This window comes from Branchiostoma lanceolatum, chromosome 4 (assembly GCF_035083965.1).
Source record: "Branchiostoma lanceolatum isolate klBraLanc5 chromosome 4, klBraLanc5.hap2, whole genome shotgun sequence".
NCBI classification, from domain to species: Eukaryota; Metazoa; Chordata; class Leptocardii; order Amphioxiformes; family Branchiostomatidae; genus Branchiostoma; species Branchiostoma lanceolatum.
In genome coordinates, this window is record NC_089725.1 from 24,454,928 (window position 1) to 24,474,783 (window position 19,856).

General features: G+C 45.5%; 1 protein-coding gene across 1 annotated transcript; it reads right to left on the reverse strand.

Annotated features, from left to right (window-relative positions):
- Nucleotides 1-1,728: 1,728 nt before the first annotated feature.
- On the reverse strand, nucleotides 1,729-16,665 carry LOC136433593 (fibroblast growth factor 16-like). The gene is made up of 3 exons (XM_066425945.1): nucleotides 15,854-16,665; nucleotides 11,299-11,405; nucleotides 1,729-4,289 (listed from the first exon to the last, which is right to left on the reverse strand). Exons 1-3 carry the CDS (start codon nucleotides 16,128-16,130, stop codon nucleotides 3,975-3,977), a joined length of 699 nt encoding a protein of 232 aa, XP_066282042.1. The 5' UTR covers nucleotides 16,131-16,665; the 3' UTR covers nucleotides 1,729-3,974.
- Between the last annotated feature and the right edge of the window lie 3,191 nt (nucleotides 16,666-19,856).

Consider the following 19,856-nt stretch of genomic DNA (forward strand, 5'->3'; position numbering starts at 1 on the left):
ATGTCAATGCGCAACTCACACGCAACGGCTATACGCACAAGTGTGACAGGGGCTTAAGAAAACCTTCTGTCCACAAAATGGTAAACCGTACAACTCCGTAATCTTGATACTGTGACGTCGTTGGAACAAAGGCAAAGTTTTGTTTTAGAACAAATCTATCGTACAGTTATGGTAATTTTTCATCGCTCATACACTAAACGACACTAAAAGAGAAGAAGTTGTGCATTTTCGTTCTAAACATGAGCACTGTAGATGCTCTAACCAACCTCCTTGTTTTAACGAAACGCACAGGTATGGTTTGGCAAATGTACAGTTTGTTTACACGTTTGTGACGACCGTACAGTTGTAGGACCTTGTAGTTCAATTGATTCAGGATGTTGTTGATAGTACAGAGCGGTAGAGAGTCTGGTATTCGGTATCTGGTCATCATTTTGTTTGACCGGCTGAGTGACCCAGGACATAACTGAAACAGAATGGTGCGATGTTGAGGGAGCGGAGAGAGAATGTCAGAATGGGTCCTCCGAATGAAATCTCCAAGCGGGTAAATCAGCCGGGGTTCAAGATTTGCTGCCATCTCTGCTTTCTTGCGAGCGGGAGGGCAGCCCCAAGAAGGCGTGCACCATTAGGAAAGGCAGTTCAAAACATATAAAAGGCCGCAAACGACAAAATAACCCCGACCAATTCATCTGTTTGTAGATTACTCCGAATGCTCTGTAGATTTTGCAATGTTTTCAGTGACAATACTAGTGTCTGAGTAGCATGTTTGATGCTTGGAACCAAGGTTTTTTTTTCTATATTGTTGCTAAGGTGGGCAGACGATCTGGACCACAGTCTACCGAACCTGTAACGTTATATAGTGAAATACATCCTTATATTTGAATGTACACACTGTACAACAGAAAGATATATAACTTTATATATACTGTATTTGTACATTTGTGTCACGGGTTCATTAGAATCACTTAGCGTCTTGCAGAGTTGTATCATTGGCCGGGATCCAGCACAAGAATATCATCCGTTCACTCTTGGAGACCCTTTGACTCGGCGAAGGTCCGATTTCATAATTTTGTTGCTTCTTTTGAAAACATACAAGATGTCGAACATCTGTCCAGACAAACACAGCCCCGCGGAATCCCTTACAGATGTGCAAATGTGCTAATGATTTTCTTTGAAGTCACGTTCACTTATAATCTGATGGAAAGTATCTTGTGACGAACTCAGGCCCTTTCCCTCGGAACCTTTTCCCTTTTCCTTTGATCAGCACACATGTATGGTCAACATGGCAAGGGGACGGTAGCCGAAGGTGGTGCTTTTTTTCTCTCCTAAATTCACCGCTTTACTAAGCAATGACGAAAACTTGACAAAATCTAAGAGTAAGAACATTTTTGCTGCATCTATGCAATCTTCACAGATGTATGGACTCAGATGCCTTCCTCACTAATTGCTGTTATTGATGCAGATGTTGGAGAGCTTCGAGACATTCGGTTGCTATTATGAATTAAAAAACATGCATAACTCTTTACAGTAGCGTCGTGCATGCTCACCCTGCAGGAATGACCAACCGCGGTACAAATAAGATCCCGGCATTCCTCCGCCATCCCGCCGGCCGACAGATGTAGTCCAAATTAAATCAAAGCCAGTTGGACGACAAATGTTTTCTCTCTCAGACTGAAACAGCAACGTGGGAATAGATGAATGAATGCAGACGAGACAAACGCAAACAAACGATTAATCAACATATTATTCGCTTTATTTACTTCAATATAGGATTAATTTGTAAAAATTAACACGACTGGGTACTGTCTTTGTCATACCTCGGTTGGAAATGATAACATAACTGGAAGCACAACAACAGTGTTTGTCGCTGCTAACGTTAGGCAGCACGTGTATAAACTGTCCTTCTTATCTTATGAAACTAAAACAATACTGACAACTATTTGTACGTATGTTTATGTTAAATGATATTGGAACAATTAACAATAAGTCACATTAAGTTTGCATTCGACACAGATTAGCAAGCTCATATACATTCCATTGTAGCGTCAGGGTATAAACTGTCTATAATTTCATGAGGGGAATAAATTGACTAAACTCTTATGCGGTCCTGCCAGAGCGATTTTCAACAAACACCTGCTAACACCGATGCAAAATATCATTTACTGCCTCGTTATCATTTCTCTCAAAACGATCCAAGTTGAAATAGCACAATATCGTCCGTTTCCATAGGAAGTTCAGCATGTCCCCTCAAGTCCCCCTAGGTCTACACAAACACTGCCAAGTTTAAAACATCCTGACGTCCACGCTACCCCCTGCTGTGTCGGTCGATTGAGTTTAAGCTATGTCTGTCTTATAATGAAAACAGTGTCTTACTTCACATATGAAGTTATATACAGGACAAATATACAACTTTCTTACATCGCAGGCCGGGGACATATCAAGTTACTTAGTCTATTAAGTGGAAACAGGAGATAATCCCTTTGGAATTCACCGCTGTCTCATCCTGTCTCCTCACTTACGAGGGGTCAAAGGCCACGCAGGGCTTGCACCCCGACAATAATTTAAAAAGAGAACGGGCTCTTTCAATTCTTCGAGTCCTCTATCATCACTTTAGGACACACATGCTGCTAGTTTACGTCTTCGAGTCAAATAACTCGGTGTGATGGTTCGGGAGATAGAGAAACCTCTATTAGAAAAAGGTGTACGTTTATACGAAAGTGGCATCTGAAAAACAGAAGGCCTCTGACTCTGAAACAACTCCAAACAACTGAGAGAGTTAGTAAGAAGGCGTACGTTACGAAAGTGGCATCTGAAAAACAGAAGGCCTCTGACTCTGAAACAACTACAAACAAGAGAGTTGGGAAGGTCGCTATGTGGGCGGACAGCGGAGGCGGATGTGCCGATCAGTCGTCGCTCCTGTAAACGGTCACCAATTCTCCGTTCTTATCGCCGCTTTGATGTTTCACCCACGTCTGACAAAGATAGACTGCAAGTTGAAAATTAGAAAACTAGCTTTTTTTGCCCCATTAAACGAGTTGGTGTTGCATGGGTTGTTGTCGCGACGAGGCGAGTTTCTTAGAAGTGACGGACACTTCTGGGTCTGGTCATCTTTGACTGACACCTGTCGCTATTTAACGCTACGTGGCTTATGAATGTCTGTAAATCACTGGACTGTGGGCCACATGGTGGTTTCAAAGCATACACATAGGGTACCTAAGCACGACTTAAAAGATTTGGCACTGGTTTATATCTACATAACTATTCAGCAAAGCATAACCTGACATACAAAGAGAAAATGTTACGACCATTAGACTATTATCTAGTCTTCACTTGGTCTCGTTGTAATGACTGTGGCCAGACTCTCAGAGTTGACTATACAATGTGTATGGCGATAAATAAAAGCATTCTAAAAGACTCAACAAGTCAACTCGTTAGGCTATCGACTATGATGCAAACACCAATACTTTTTTGTGGAGTTACACCACGCACAATCGTCCCTGGAAAGTCTCTAATTTTCAGTGTAGTTGTACACGTTGTCGTCGGTCATCTTGTATCTTGCGACTGCTTTTGAAGATGGTCAGTTTCTTTCTTTGGCACTTTCTTTGGCACTTTTAGAACAGAACACCAGTTTCCTCTATCATCACGCCTTGGTCAAATTGGTAGTTGTACTTGGAACATATCTGTTTTTCTGGACTAGAGTTTGTAACTTGAGCGTCGCCATGGGACAGGACTCCATTCTTGCGGACCATGCATGTCGTCAACTTGGACCAAATGTTCGGAGAATTTGAAGTTCGGCAAGAATATTCGTTGCATTCGGTGAACTGTCTGCTCGGAGTTGACAATAATATAGAAGAGTGAACTTAAACGTCCAAAGTAGTTGCAACTCCTGACTGAGCCTCTCACCAGATGCTAGGTTCTCATTCGGAGCAATGCACTTGTCTATCTATCTCTATTATTGAAGTCCTTTGTCGCATACTTTACTGCCTAGATGGTCGCTTCTGTTTTCTTCTGTTTCGTCTGCGCTGTTTCTTCTGTTTCTTCCTGTACCTGACAAGTCTCATGGCTCTGTTGGCTGGCAGGCGCGGCGGTTCCCCCATATTGCGCGGGACAAACTGCGCGGAGGCCCGGGACCTTTTGGTCCTGCGCCCGTTCCTCGGTTTCCCGTTCTTGTTCAGGGCCACGCAGAATTTCCTGGCCTCAGGACCCGAATGTCCATATAGAATGGACTCGTAGACTTTGTACCCAGCCTTGTCCGTCCATTCCGTAAAGGCTGTCTCCTCGCCAATTTTGTCCTGTAGCGATAGGAGAAAATGGAAAAATAAGTTATACGGAAACTGAAGAACGCATCCGATCCACAAGAAAGGATGCATGGGCAATATCTTATAGTCACAAATATACTAAGCGTAACGTTACATACATGTAATATGTCATGTATCCATATCATACAATATATAGACATAGTCCTCTACCATGATCTACCAACCTGAAGTGGATAACTAGAACAGCCAGCTAGGCGCCTTCTCTTTCTAAAGAAGAGATCGAAGATCTCATACCTCCGTGAAATATTTAGAGTTTCTTTGGATTGCTTGTTTTATTCATTATTGAGTATTTCTCGCTAATTCTGTCTCATGATGCATTTTCCTGCGAAACTACGGGGCAAACTTTGGATCTTGCCATCCTGCCAGTCTCCAATTACACCATCTTACGACACACATCCTGTCGCTCTACAATACTAGTATTCAAATAACACCGCGACAAACAAACACACAGGCTGGTAAAAACAAGATAGATCTTCGGATGGTATCAATGATACTACGAATGACTACAAGTGAGTGAATGAACCATGTTGGGGACTGAAGAGAGTCAGCTTTCAGGCTCTCATTACTTCTAACATGTGTATACGACTTCTGGTCTTGAACTTGTGCCGTGACCGTGACGTTCATGCCGTGCCAGTGGGGTTTGTCTGGTCGGCAGAGACAACTCTATCTAACCCTCACTTGACCTTCGTGCCCCGAAGGTTACAAGTGTCAGAGGCATTCCAACTGTACAACGACACTTCCGGTCCCATCAAACACCGCTGGCGTGTTTTGGACAAAAACGACTGCGTGGTATGGACCACGTAATGTACTAGTACCTGGGATACTTCCTTACTAGTCTCTACCAAACTAAGCACGCCGGCTATAGAGAGAATATTTGCCAGGGTTTCACTTGCAAGCTCCCTTAGTATACAAGTCACTCTTTTTGGCCAATTCGACTACTATTCTCCCAGCCATCCGCGGGGCCTGGTAGAGGCAAGGAGGTTGGTAGAGGCTACTTCCTTACGGCTTACTCGCAGTTCTTTGCTCGTTCAATCCAATGTAAATCATTTCCTTAGAATGAATAGGGTTATCGATGCCATTAAGGTTGACACGAAAGTTGATTACAAATGTGTAACCTACCCGCTACCAATGACTCTCAGCTCTCAGAGGCTGAAGTTTGTCCATCTATTGTACACATTGCAGTTACTAGTATCATTTTCCGTACCTCTACATTTTACACGTTTAAATATCGTTGGTAGTAGTTTATTTTGAAGAAGGATACTTCACACCTGGCTTCACTTGAACCAAATCGAGAAGGGACATCACACGGTAAAATCGACTTATTGCTTACACAATGCTAATAAGTCTACTAACAACACGTTTTCACCGCCGGCTGAAACTTAAATGGGGGTCTTAAATGTGTCAGTGTGGTCGCACTACGGACATTTCTGTAAAGTCACGTTCGCTGTTCTCTGTGAGACTGTGTTGTTTGTCTTGTAGTTTGGTTGTACATGAAGTACAAAGCAGGGGCGACAAGAAGTAGGTAGGTGGGATGGTATGGGGCCGTATGCTTGAGGGACTGTACACATGGGGGGATCAACATTGTTCAATAGGAAACGATTGACAGAAGGCACCTTGCGCCTCAAGTTTTAACCTACAATAGAGGTCACTCGCACAATGATTCATCGGGCATTCCTGAGGCTTGCCACTGAATGCTAATCCAAAATCTTTACAATTGTGTCGTCTTTCCATCAACACGTTCATGTATGACAACATTTTGGCACGCTACTTGGTGACAGGTTTCCCTAAAGCTGTCTTCAACAAAACTTTTTAATTCTCAGAAGATGTGAAGCTCAAGAAGATTCTTGCTCGAGGAAGGGGGGGGGGGGCAGTGTAGCGTATTTTTCATCTTGCAGTGACACATTCAACATTGCAAAACTTAACCTGGAAATACATGGTATACTTGTCAGCTAGTTGGTAATTTCTATTCACTCTAATTTGCCATTTGGTTTAATTGATATTGGCGGTAAGAGAGAGAAGTCACGATGATTTCGTTGACTTCTGTTGAACGCTGTTGACGTGGTGGTTGCACTCAGGTTTGTTTACAATCAATCACGCAAATGAAAGTAAAATAGACGGAAAATAATCAACAAACCATCTCTACAGACGATGCCGGAGCCTCGCAAAGCCGAGTGCAAATGTATGTCTTTGTACTGAAGAATGTTGTTGTAAGATAGTATCTAACAACTCAAACGGTCTCCGTTGTTAAGTCGCACGACTGTTGTTCTTTCTATACACTTGTCCAAAGAAGGTCTATTGACTGACGTCAAGCCTTTTGACATGACCTATGTGTAGATGTTTGACTAAACTATGTGCAAATTTGAATTTACTCACTTCAAACTTCCGAGAGGCTTAAACATCACAAGACCATTAACTGAACATCCCTGCCTTGTTGTTTGACATAGCTTTAAGGACTGCACTCTGTTGTTGACTCGGAGAACATTCTGATAACGATATACGACATACCGTACAGAACAGTTTGTCAAAACGTCAAAATTTTAAAAGGGTAAGTCGAAGCTGGAATTCCAAAGTTGTATTAAGTTGTCCGTTTGTATATTTTTCTTTTTCGACTCACATAAACCATAGAGGAGAGCAGTTCGTCACAGGATGTTACAGAAATATGGCCGCAAATCTGAGAAAACCTACCGCACGCGGCTCGACTTTCCTAGAAAAAAGCATCCCCACAAGAACAGCGTCATTTGTTGGGACTGAGGAGAGACATGTGGTTGTGTGTGTACCGCGGGTCAGCCCAGACTTCAATCTACCACACACAACAGAAACAAATTACGACCTGTGCGGGCAAAGTTAGTGTAAACTCGGGTAAACAAGCTGAAAGGTGGCTTTAGCTCTCACAACAGATAAAGCCAAGCCTTAAACAATTGCCCCATGCCATCACGTACATGCCGCCGGGCCCGGGGCTACTGGCGGCCGTACACAGACGGGCGTCCTTGCGATCCCGTTTTCACCGTCGGTGGCGTTTGACGGACAGACCCATGTCCTTGACTCTGCCCTCACCTTTTGAGCTGAAGCAAGCCAGGGTTTCTACCGAGGTTTCCGACCTTACTTTCCATATCTAAGTCCCTACAGCAGGTCGGAGTGTTGCATGTCTCGTCGCGTCCTCAGCCGTCCGAGTTGTTTGTGATGTCTACTGGCCAAACTTCAAACAATCAAGGGATCGGGAGGTTACATACAAACAAACGAATCAAACATCAAAATAATGCACTGTAATTGTCTTTGATAGTCGAAAGCATTTATCATTGGATTGCTTTCATTAATCCGATGTAAGATGAGTCTGTTGACTGAAAAGAGGCACATTGAAACCAGGAGGAGATTCAACTTGTACGACAAACTGAGAAAAGCTGTCATCAGGCTCTACGGCTGTTCAAAATCAAGATGACAGTGCAATGGGTCTGAAAAACAGGGGTCTTTACTCCCAACATTTGACGGAATCCAAAGAGCAAATACCATCATGGCAAGTATGAATGTGACGAACATCCGGTCCTTGTCAGATGCAGACAACTACAACAATGGCCAAATTTACACTCCCTCTTCTGTGTTTATCTCAACAAGAAGTCGTATCTACGGACTGACGTTATGTATCTTTCATCACTTTTCTGGCGACCTAGCGGTCATATACATGAACACTGGCATTTTACTTTGACCAAGGCCTCCATTCCACTAGACGGCCATCGCGCTGCGATCTCGCTGTGGCCTCTATTGTATGATCTTGTATTTGTGTAACCATTGACTTCATCATTGGAATATCATGCAAAATATAAAAGTATGACTGATAAAACCACAAAACACACAAAACGTAAAAAGATTCGTTTTCTTGTCTATCTCGTCGGGACCTCTGTCAAATTTTAGATCGCAGCGCAGTCGCAGCGAGGTCGCCGCTCTAGTGGAATGTGGGTGTCAAATGCCCCTCCCCCTTATGGCATGTCTTTCAGAAAGTGATCCTAGCCAATCACAAATGGAAAGTAATGCTGCTCACCTATTTCATTAAGTCGTGGACGTTTAACAGGTCCGAACAGTTTGCTTTTAAATAAGAAGTTTTATTGCAAATTCATGCCCGTAGGCTAATTGCATGTTGACAGCAGTGTCGAAGTACAAATGTAAAGTAAAACATACAATTCAAGGGCTAAGCATACAATGAGTCAATTAGGAGATCGGGAAAAAGCCTACATCTACTAGTAACTGCCACAGTACTGTTGGTTCTTGAGGGATCGCAGAACATCGCACCACATCAGATTGGGTCGTTCAACTGCCACCCGGGTACCCAGGGACACATTACGGGCCCGACATGCCGTGTGAAGGCCTCTCAATCCCGCGGCCTTGCCATGTTAGAGCTGGCCTCTGAGTGATGCCTCATTAACCCCCTTGAAACAAAACGTAGCCAATCTTATCAAAACAAGTTCAAGAGCGGGGCTAATACTGTGAGACCGAACGCCCAACAGATGACAGCCGCCAGGGAAAAGCGCCTCTGTCAGTATGCCCAGACATTTAAAAAGCCTTCTGAGGCAAAGTCTGCCCAAGCTCAAACGGGATGAAAACAAAACTTGTGACATTTTCTATCCGGGCCAACAACAAAGAAGGCGACTTTGCTGTACGTCTCGAACCTGGTGGTCTCTACCAGCTGGTAGGTAACGGCGCGGCAGATATGCTGTCACGGAAAGATTTTCATGCCCTGTCAAGCTCAACGACGAATGCTCCCGACCTTGCCTCACGTCTAACAAGACACTTATCTGATGTTTCTAAACTTTCCTTCTTTAAGCTAGCGCGGCTTTACTTCTGCGGAATGTACCGATTGATTTGGGTCGGTTCAAACTGCTGGACCAACAAACCCAAATAAAGCCCAAATGCGCCATAACAAATAGATGGCGGCCAAAAGAACCATAACAAATCGGGACCTCCACAGATTAAGACGATGTTAGATGACTGATACGGATTTAGAACAATCGCGAAAGATAACGTTCTGGCGATTTCACCCGAACCACAAGGAAACGGACGAATGATCTTGTTGAGAATCATTCACGTTGTCGTGGGACTACAACAGATTTTATCGGCCCGAAGACTTGCACAAGCGTCCGTATCTGCAAATATTTGCGTTTTTCTTCGACAAATACAAAAACAGATTGCTGTGTTTACTTTTCCATCTGATCCATTTGTTTTATCTGGGTTCACCAAACGTACAAAAGATTCCCGAGTCCTTTCAAGAAGCCGTAACAACTGGCAAACCCTATTGGGGATGGGAGAGAGACGTGTGGTGTGATATGATGAAGTCAACATCACACTGTCCTCAGTTCTGAATCTTGGCATTGTGCGCATAATTCGTGGTTCTCATTAGTACTATACTTAGTATCATAGTATCATAATTATTATACTTATCTATGAAGGGTATAAAATGTATATAAACCAGACGACTCAAGGACAGTCTTGATTCCCGATCACTTCAAACTCTGAAAGCTAGCAAAGAACTAAATGGTTCCTTCACACGCGTCCCTCCCCTCCCCCAGGACCGCCATGTAAAACCAGAGGATCTCCTCAGTGAGCCACACAATTACAGGGCGGTGATAACGCACACGGTGATGTTATAAGTCGTGACAGAATAGTGACATGCCCGTCCAGACCGTTGAATCCGAGTCACGTTGAAAGAATCTCCACGATGTGAAGCACTCCAAGTCGGCTGTACGGACGGCATTTGGCGGAAAGGTGGCCTTCATCGTGCCGGAGAGAGGGACACTGGCACTAATGCTTGACGCTTCTGCCTCGAGTGGTAAGATGGATGGAAGGTGGGAGGACAAATCGGGCAGTCAAAACACCACTGGGTCCCAGTACACTGACATTTTGTCGCTGGAAGTGAAGCCACTGAAGGGGGAAAAGAGGCAGGCACATTCTTACTGCGGGGTCACAGTGACGATTTCCTTCGAACCGTCTTCCTATTGAGAACTGTGCGAAGTCATTCTGATGTTGCTAACGTTGAAAAATAAGTACTTCAAGTTTTGAGAAACTTTTCAAATAATCAAAACAAAGCTTGGGAGAAACTAGACAAAACCGACACTGTCTTGTAGAAGATGCGGAAAGGAGATGGACCTGAGAGGTCATTAACCTTCAACTTGTGACATAATAAAACACTAACAGCTTCCTTCGTGGCATTTGTGCCACATGTTAAAAGTTAGATTAGGGTGTGTTTTAGATTAGTACTCCCGTTTTTCGCACGAGTATAGATTTGGACAGGTCTCTGTCTAATCTTCCACGTCCGGGAGACGTGTCCACCAGCTAATCTCAAGCCTGGCACAGGTAAAGCAGTAAATTCTTGTTTTTACATTCTACCCTTGGCCTGCCATTGCAACAAACACGTTTGTTATGAAAGATTTAAAACTTGGACGACCGTTGACTCGTTAATCTTGAGATATGGCGAGTATTTATAAAACACTCGCCGCTGAACACTCATGGATGTGCACGCTGTGATTTTAGGCGTTTGAGTATCCCTTCAGTTTGGCAACATTCCTGTCCTATCTCTGTCAGGTCGTCGTCCTTACTCAAAACCTTTTAGTCAAAAATCGGATTCAGTGTTTCCTCACATTCTGCAGTTGCGGTTGTAAAATCAAAACGAACGCCCGGGCATCTTCCATTGCAGGCCGTCTTGATGTTGCACGAGGTTGTACGGTAACTTGGCATAACTGCTTGGTTGGTTGTTGATTGATTGATTGTTTATTTGAATAATCAATATCGATCGGTGCAATCACAATTTTTTGCATCACACATAGAGACCCAAATAGATACATAGTTTTGGCGTATTTTTGTACGTTTCGGTCTCGTTTTTGTGCGTTAGTTAGTGAAACTTGCCAGAACCAATCCTTTGCATGAAGATTACTCCATGTGCTGCTATGCCGACGTACTTGATATGGTTGATTGGTGGAAAGCAGATAATTGTACCCACCGCAGCATACAGGTCTCCCTTGCTGTTCATGCCCAGGTACCTGCCGCTGAACACCGCCTTGATGCTCACTACGCTGCCCAGACCGGCTGGCCGGATCTCCATGATACCTGCAGGGTACAAAATGGGAACGTTACAACAAGTAAAACCATCTCTCACACCGTGAAAATATAAACAAAACGGTTATAGGACTGCCCAAACCGGCCGGTCGTATCTTCATGGTACCTGGAGGGTATAAAATAGGAACGTTACAACAAAACCATTTCTCACACCGTGAAAATATAAACATACCAGTTAAAGGACTGACCCACATCGCGCGACTCCCACCTGGTCATCAAAGCAAAATGCGTTCTTTAGATGACGAAGGGTCAGGGGTCAACTTCACAATTTTCGTCCAATGCATCAGGGCAAGCAGAAAACGATGCGATTTTCCCTCCCAAGATCTGCTTCGTGATTATAGGAATAGATAACTTTTTGCAATGGCTAATTGCAAATAAAGTAAAACAATGATGGACAAGAATAAAAAAAAAAAACATAGATAAATCAAAGACGAAATTACAGCTATTTCTATATCTATTTCTACTTCAATTGTTTCAAGAGTTTGGCTGCTTTTCTGCATGCAATGAGGGATAAATTTGTCCAACGTTTGGTAGATAAACGGGCCTTGGATGGATATTGAATAATATACGCGGCCAAAAGTCGGAGTGGCAGCCAAGGGTCGTGGGCAGCGTGTTTAGCTAGCAGATTAACGACAAACCAGAAACAGCCCAACTAAGCTAACAATTACGAGCGAAAGGAATTTACTGGTATTAGAATGAAACGGGGGGATTTAGAGATTACTGACTTTTGACCCCACAGGCAGCCGCAGAGATAGTGGCCGGACAATGGACCAAATACTACTACAGTTACACTTTAGCTAACAAGGAGACAACAATTGAACAATACATGTAGCTCCAAAATGATTGCATAGCCTCCACAGCAGGCCTTTTTTGGCTTATAATACACTTTTTGTTCTTGTCTTCTTTTCGTACTGGGAGGTTTGTGCAGCCAGCCCGGGCCTAATCATGGTTACGGGCAGGCTACCGTAAGCCAAAAAAGGCACAGAGAGCCTGCTATGGAGGCTAGCAACTCGCGGATAATGACGATCTGTATGTATCGTCTGATAAACCGACAAATGGTATCACACACCAGCTCTGTGCTAGCGGTAGTTTCCGAGAGCACGAGCTGCTGAGAGGTTGCCAACATCTACATCAGTCCAACAGAGCAAGACTTCCTCCATGAAATGAGTTTCAGACAGCTATTTAGTTCTGCCAGCCAGCTAAGAAGCCACTCTTGCCAACATAGTCTCAATTCAAAATTAAGGATTCTAACATTCATTCTCTCCTTCCGGCTTTGTGGGCCATGAGAGGAAAAAAAGCAATATAATCAAGAAAACCACATCATCAAGAGAACGGAATGAGTTTATATTGGATCGTCTGAGAAGAGAGCAGCCATTTTTCTCTGAGCAGCCTAATCAAATTGTGTTTCCCGGTCAGACCACTGCCTGCAGCGAAATATTTGCCATGGCTGTCAAAATTCTTCACATATGGTACCCAGAACCGGGCCGATCATGTCAAACCTGCCCGTCTGACTCTTATCAGTGCAAGAACAAAAGCTCGTGACTGCCTCTTCTAATCTTGGCTACAGCTTATAGACGACTTTCTCGTGGGAGGTGACAAGAAATGCCAGCTAATCATGTATATTGGCTGTATTGAATACTTGGAAAGACCATCAAAGTCGCATTAGTAGCTCGTTAATTTTTCGTTAATGGGTGTGCGGACCTGCCGAGGTCGTAAATCCTAACCCTAACAAGCACTAATTATTCCGATTCAGACACTTAAGAAGACACGGGCATCGTTCTGGGAGGTCAAGTGGCCTAGGAGTTTAATTATTAGCCTGAAAAATCCATAAGGTTTGTGTTTGGGCCTTGTTGTGGGTAATTCGGTCTCCGAGATGGTATTTTGGCCGGGCGGCTCTGGGGTCTGATCAATCATGCAGCGCCCTGTGGAGGACCACGCGGGAAGCCAGCAGGACGCTGGCATCCTCCTCTCTCAACCTCATCAACACCGATTTTCCGCTGGGCGAGGAGAGACTGTCCGTGTCTGTCAACTGTCGTGTCCTCGTCACAACCTGGGGAGCGAACCCGCCGAGACTCGCTGGAATCGTCTGCAAGCCTGTCACCTCACTTGTCAAGAGTTGTCGTCTGGATTCTCGATCTCGCTCTCCCGATCTGTGTAACGTTGCCAAACATCACTTCTTGCGATGAGCCCTGGTCCCTTTGCCGGGTGATTCGATATCGGGAAGACGCCTAAACATAAAGGTGACCAAATCAAAAGCACGTGGCGATCTTCCTCCGTTTGGAGTGTTTTCAAAACAATTCCAGCCTTCAGAATCCTTTGGTCTGAAATAGAGCCTTTGTAGAACAGCTATTCTGCCTAAGTGTTTTCTGAAAACATGCGCACGCTCCACGGCAAGTCGACACCATTCTTCTCTGCAGGTAAAACAGTTCACGGGTTGACAATGTTTGGTTCGGCTCTTTACACGGCTACACCACCATGAATACAACAGGTCCCACCTAGCTTGAAATCAGAACCGTAAGCCTGTTGATGTGCACAATGGTTAACTAAGGAGACGTTGGTTCTCAGACTTCTTTTGGGACCCCTGCCAAGCATTAATAGGATATAAAAGAGCAAGGGACGTTGGGTTAGGAGCTTTCAGCTTACGATCACAAACTCAGTACAGACGCACGATCTTTGTGTTGGAATCATCCGCTAACCGTAGTCGTATTCATGCCCTTTGTCCTCCATACAGTATTTGTCGACGAATTAGCTCTCTCTTGATGGAAATAAGTAACCTTGCCGGTTGTAGCCGGACAATAAATTGCAACAAAAAGTGTCGCTGAAGTATTTATGGCGTAACAAAACTTCGTCTCTGCCACTAATGCAGAGCTTCCACCTGAGAGTTCGGTATGCCGACGGTGGTATAGGGGAACATGTAAAGCCCTGGTATAGCGGAAGGACGATGGCAGGTCTCGCTACCTGACACTGAGCAAAAACGGAAATTGTGATAACCTTGCGACGGACAGCTTCATTAGCGAACTGGCGGGCAGTCGGGAACAGCGGACGGAAGGACTAGGTTCGGCGGGGTGAGGACCGTTATGCCACCGCCGCGACGGAAGAGCCAACATCCGACCCATCTCCTCCGTCACAACCTATTAACCTGGGACCTTGGTAGGAGGATGTAAAGGCTGGGGCGCGAGTCAAGTGCTTGAGTGGACACGGCACAAAACAAGTCCTGTTCGCCGCGTGTCCCTCTCGATGGTCGGTGGATTTGTGAAACGCACGGTGGTCCGCCAGCCACCCGACCGGGGAGGGTGATGAAAGTGCAGAAAGGACCCGTAATGGACGACTTGTTGACAGACATTTTCTGGGTTTTACCACGAGATTCTGTATGAAGGGGACCAATCGCGCGCTGCACCTTGGGACAAAGAGCTCCAAAAGGCGGGCTGACAGGTACAATACGCCCTGAATAGCCAGGAGAGATTTTTGTTGGCAGGTCTAGAAAGGGGTGCGTGGATCGGCTTTGTCTTCTTGTCAGGCAGGATTGAATAAGCCTTTGCGCTAGGTTTGTAGAGATATGGTCACCTGGAACTCCGCTGTGGAAGGAAAAACACAACCTCACACAAAAAAACGCCTAACCTCACCCCGGGCGCAGAAAATATGGCAATAAATTCACCTCCTCGAGAGGGACTAGAAATAATTACCTTTAAATTACCCCCATCGTGCCCCCAAATCATACGGAGGCGTTGCGGGTGAACGCAAACGGCACACTCTGCAGAGTTTGCGAACTGAGAGCGATCTGTACGGTACACAGCCAGTGTTTAGTTTGAACCTGTTTTATCGGAAGGTTGATCTTGTCCTTCTCCAGAATCTTCAAAGACCTGAAAGGTGTCGGTGTCGGCACCGTGTCCAGGCTACACGGATTCACAGATGGTACTGATTCACATTCTTCCACCCCTTCTCCTCTGATAACCATTTAGCCTAACCTTTCCCCCGAGTTACTTCTGCAGGCAGCCCCAAGATACTGGGACATCCAAGCTGGGCTCCCAACTCCGCGAAGGAAATATTTTAAGATAGCGCGGTGCTAAAGTTACAAAACTTAAGGAAGTTAGTTTAAGACAGGGATAGAAATATTTGGCAAGATATCGCACGAGTGGCGTCATTTAAGTACAAGTTATATTTGATATCCCTAAACAATGGGGAGCCAGCTATGAGACATACAAACAGTCAGGGGCAGCAATTTCGGTGGCGGCAATTCTTATTTGACAAATATGGTAAAGGCCCATTTAGGCATACATTTGGTGACATGAAGTAAACGCTGATATTTATCACATATTGACAGTAAGGAGCACTCGAGCCGCTGTGTTAGCAATTTCTGTTAGCCAAGCAAGCTGTTTGGAAGGCGGGTAGAGCAGCGACCGGCTGAGCGAACTTTGAAGAGGAGGGAAACGGGAACTCACCCCACGGGCTGGCGTCCTGGCGGGTGCCGTTGATGGCTCCGTCGGGGAAAACTTGTAGGTGATAACCCGTCCTGCAGTACAACTGCACCACGCGAACCATCTGCCACCGTCGGGACAGGTTCTCCCAAAAGGCGAAGTTGTTTTCGGAGTCTCTCGGCCAGCGCTCCAGGTCGGCCTCCGTCCACAGGTTGTTCCCGGCCTCGTCCCGCCGACGCCCCGACCAGGCCGACGGCAGGCAGGCCGCCACCGCCACGAGTAGAACAAGGCGAAAATCCATGTCGGCGCGCGTACGTGTGTCACATGGATGCCACTAGGCTAGGTCTGAAGGGAGATCTCAGTCGGAAGCTGGTCTTCCCGTACTGCTGCCGTGGTCGTAGCTAGTGGCACTGTGACGCGGGAGGTGTTTGCATTATGCTTATAAGCACATTGACAGGCGTTGGGCGTGACCCGGGTTACGTCGTTCACCAGAAATCGGAACCGCTTCCGGTGTCACCACCTCTCGTCGCAGATGCCTCCCATTAGTTTTGGGCACAGGTACAAAGGTTGGCGGGAAAAGGGGTCCGACTGGTTTTCGGACGTGAACTTTCTACCAGTGTCGCCGTGGTTGTTCTCCACACATGGAACCTTTTGCTGACACCGGTGACTTGTGTGCTGCATGATCTGCCGTGTTTCCCCCACTCCTGCCCACACTCAAGATGTGCCACCAGCTTACAGCTAAACAATCCACGTCCCTAGCACACCAGGATGTATTGTTTCGAGTGAACCGAGGGCTAATCCTCGCCCTCTCTGTTTCCCTGCCGCATGTAAACATAGATAGATTGAAACAAAAATTAAGAGACACTTCAAACACAAGTCAGCCGAACAGATGGCTGTGTCTAAAGCGGCTCCTGCTCGCGGCTAGACCCGTGCCGCAGACCCGGCTGTTTACAGCTGCCCGCGGAAAAGTTCGGTCTGCACGGTAAAAACCGTCCGACTCGGAGCGAAGGTTACCGGTCTCACAGAGACAGCCGCATCGCTTCGAGTCACAGACAAGCAGTAACTACAGCAAGTGTTCTGCAGATGCCATGGAGAGGAGATAAGAAAGTGTGTGCGCCACAGTCCTATCAGAACAACATCGCCAGATTAAGAGAACATGATGGCTTTCTCACTCCTTAGTACTTTTCCCTTTCGTCTCTTCAGGTGCTTGCGTGTTTCAAAGCAGGGCATTGCCGAATAGATTTGACCATGGCTCATGAGGAAGTTAAGAAAAACGAAAGTGAATTATTTTCAGAAGAAAAATTAACACATAGCTGTGCCTTGATTCTTGCCTAACACGGCATCATTTGTTCCCAATGCTCGGAGAAATGCGTTGATCTCTATCTAAGGAATGTTGGAAGCCTGGACAATATCCAGGAATATCTCGAATATAAACAAGGTCAATCAACAAAATGGCAACGTCTCTTCCTTCTTAAACATGCAGATTAATGAGGGCACTTACGTGGCCGTGCGCGAGGGATTATTCCGCTATGCTAATGATGATGACATTATAATCTTCCAAAATATCAACTCGTAGATGAAGCCTCTAGTCTTACATACGGTTAACAGTCTGCAGACGGGAGCAGGTTGGGTCCTACAGAGAATTGATACCACGACGACCGAGAAAACAGTAGAAGGTGCGAGCAGTCTGCTCCCAGCCTCCACCCATCTGCCATCAAAGTTGATCAGATTTAAGTTGCCCAGGGCTTCTAGCGACATTCTTGGCTACCCTGTGTGGTTGCCTACCTGTCTCTGCGGTCGTAATTCAACCTCGCTGGCGAATGTAGGCAGAGGACGCTGGTTACTACCGGACCAGCGAGACTTTTTGATTTCCGTGCTCAGGATTATATTGCTGGGTTTTGTGTTCGTACAATAAATGTCATGCCTAGTATTTCACCTGTGTCTTCCGGGTACCCGGGTATGATTCTGTCGTCTGTTCAAGGCTGTTGATAGATATCTAATTCTGTTTCTCTCATAGAAATACAACTCAACAGATTCAAATTAAAGGATTTCGCCTGAACTTGTGTTAAAAAGTTCACCTGTTTCAATGTCACGACCGAACGTTAAGTGCTGATTCTTATAGAACACTAGAATTGAATGTAAAATGTAGTTTAACTTGTGAAACAATGACATCAAAGTCTGCAACATGTTCCAACATCGTGTACATATCTGAAGTACGTAAGACGTTGCCTTCGATTACCAAACAAACGTATCTTCGTGCATGTAAGGGCCCTGTCACACTTGTGCGTATAAACAAGTCCGCATGGGTTACGTATTAACAAGTTTTTGTTTTAGGTTAAGTTTGCAGCCGAAGAAGTCATTTCTTTGGTTCGATAACTAGGCTGCACAACGGTGGGTCAAAGTAGGAAACAACTTCTTCCCTGCAAGCTTTACAGAAACCAAACAAAAAAAAAAAATTCATGCGCAACTCACACGCATTTGAATATACGCGCAAGTGTGACAGGGGCTTAAACGACGAAACATGTTCGTGGAAACTGATTTTGTGGGTGGGTGGGGGTCTAACATGAGATCTTGACCGTCGTGATGGAGTAGGAGTAGGAGTATGAGACACTCGTAAGACGTGCTAATTCCATCCATTTTCTTATCAAGACACAACTATTTGCCGACTTCCACATAGGAAGCGGGTGAAAGTGGCGGGTTGGGTCACAGGAAGTTGGAAGTCTGTTCAGTTCACAATGATTGACACTCAGTCACAAATGGCCCACCGATGTGGACATCTAGCGGTAAAGAAACAAATACATGTAACGTTGTGTGTTTTTTACTTGGCATTCTGTCCATTGCAACTGAGTACCATAGCTGCCCACATGATGTTTAACTGGAGAAATTCAGGGTTGGTAAAGCTATAGATGTTTCGGAATTTCAATGAAAGGGTGTGTCTCAATGTCTGACAGACAGAAACCGTGGGCTCCCCTCCCTACTAATCTCCAATCAGATCTATCGGTGGCAATGGCAGTATCCAAAGGGCAAAAGCAGTATTATTGGTGGTGGTCAATAAAACTGCATTTGCCCTTTGGATATTGTCATTGCCACCGATAGATGTGCTTGGAGATTCTCTCACTCCCTACACTGTCCTGCCGAATGATGCAACCCTGTGTCAATCCCTCATCATACAAATATCACCTCTTCTTGTCTGTCACGACATTAGCGACTGGGGACGGACGTGTTTACCACTGTCAAGTTCACCTTCGCCGGCTCAAGTTACTGTGGATCAAAGAACTCGAGCCACAAGAGGAAAGATCATCCGGCGGAACGGAGTAACTCTAAAGTTCTCGTCCGCGCAGGAAACGACGTCACGACCCACCAGGCGTGAAATTGCTTGCAAATACGATCCGGCCAAGTCCACCGCACCGCTAGAGTTTGAACTCTGCCGCCTGAGATTCACAGTGAAAACTCAAAAAGTTCGTCCTACGGTCGCACATGTTACCCCCTGTTCCTCCTTCTTTTTATCTTCATGCTCTAATTGTGGTATATGTAATGGATACACCTTTCCTGTGCACGACGCCTCCATTTCCGGCACACGTTAGCAAACGCCAAGTCAAAAGACCACGGTCGAGCGCCCTCGTGTGGCGAGCAGGGCGCGTGTTCCCGACGCTACGCCTCGCCCGATAGGCTTACATAATTGGCCGGTGATGGACAGCACACGACAACGTACACCGCCCTCTTCAAGAGGATATCAGTTCAGACCCAATCATTGAAAAACAAAAACAATGTTGTTTCAACAGCAGCAGGTAAGGAATATGAAAAATGACCAAACAAACTACACATCAATCCAGTAGTCCGTGTTGTGTGCGTTGTCGACGCACCTTTTTTGCGCCATTTTTTGCGTTTTGCTCTCAACCATGTGAAGAGATATTAAACGTGTTTTCTCTCTCTGTCCGTGTAACATTACGTACAACCAAACACCGTTGTCCCGTGTACTGTGTGGTCTTGTACGCTCTGCGGCTGTGCCGAGTGAAGTGAGCCAGGC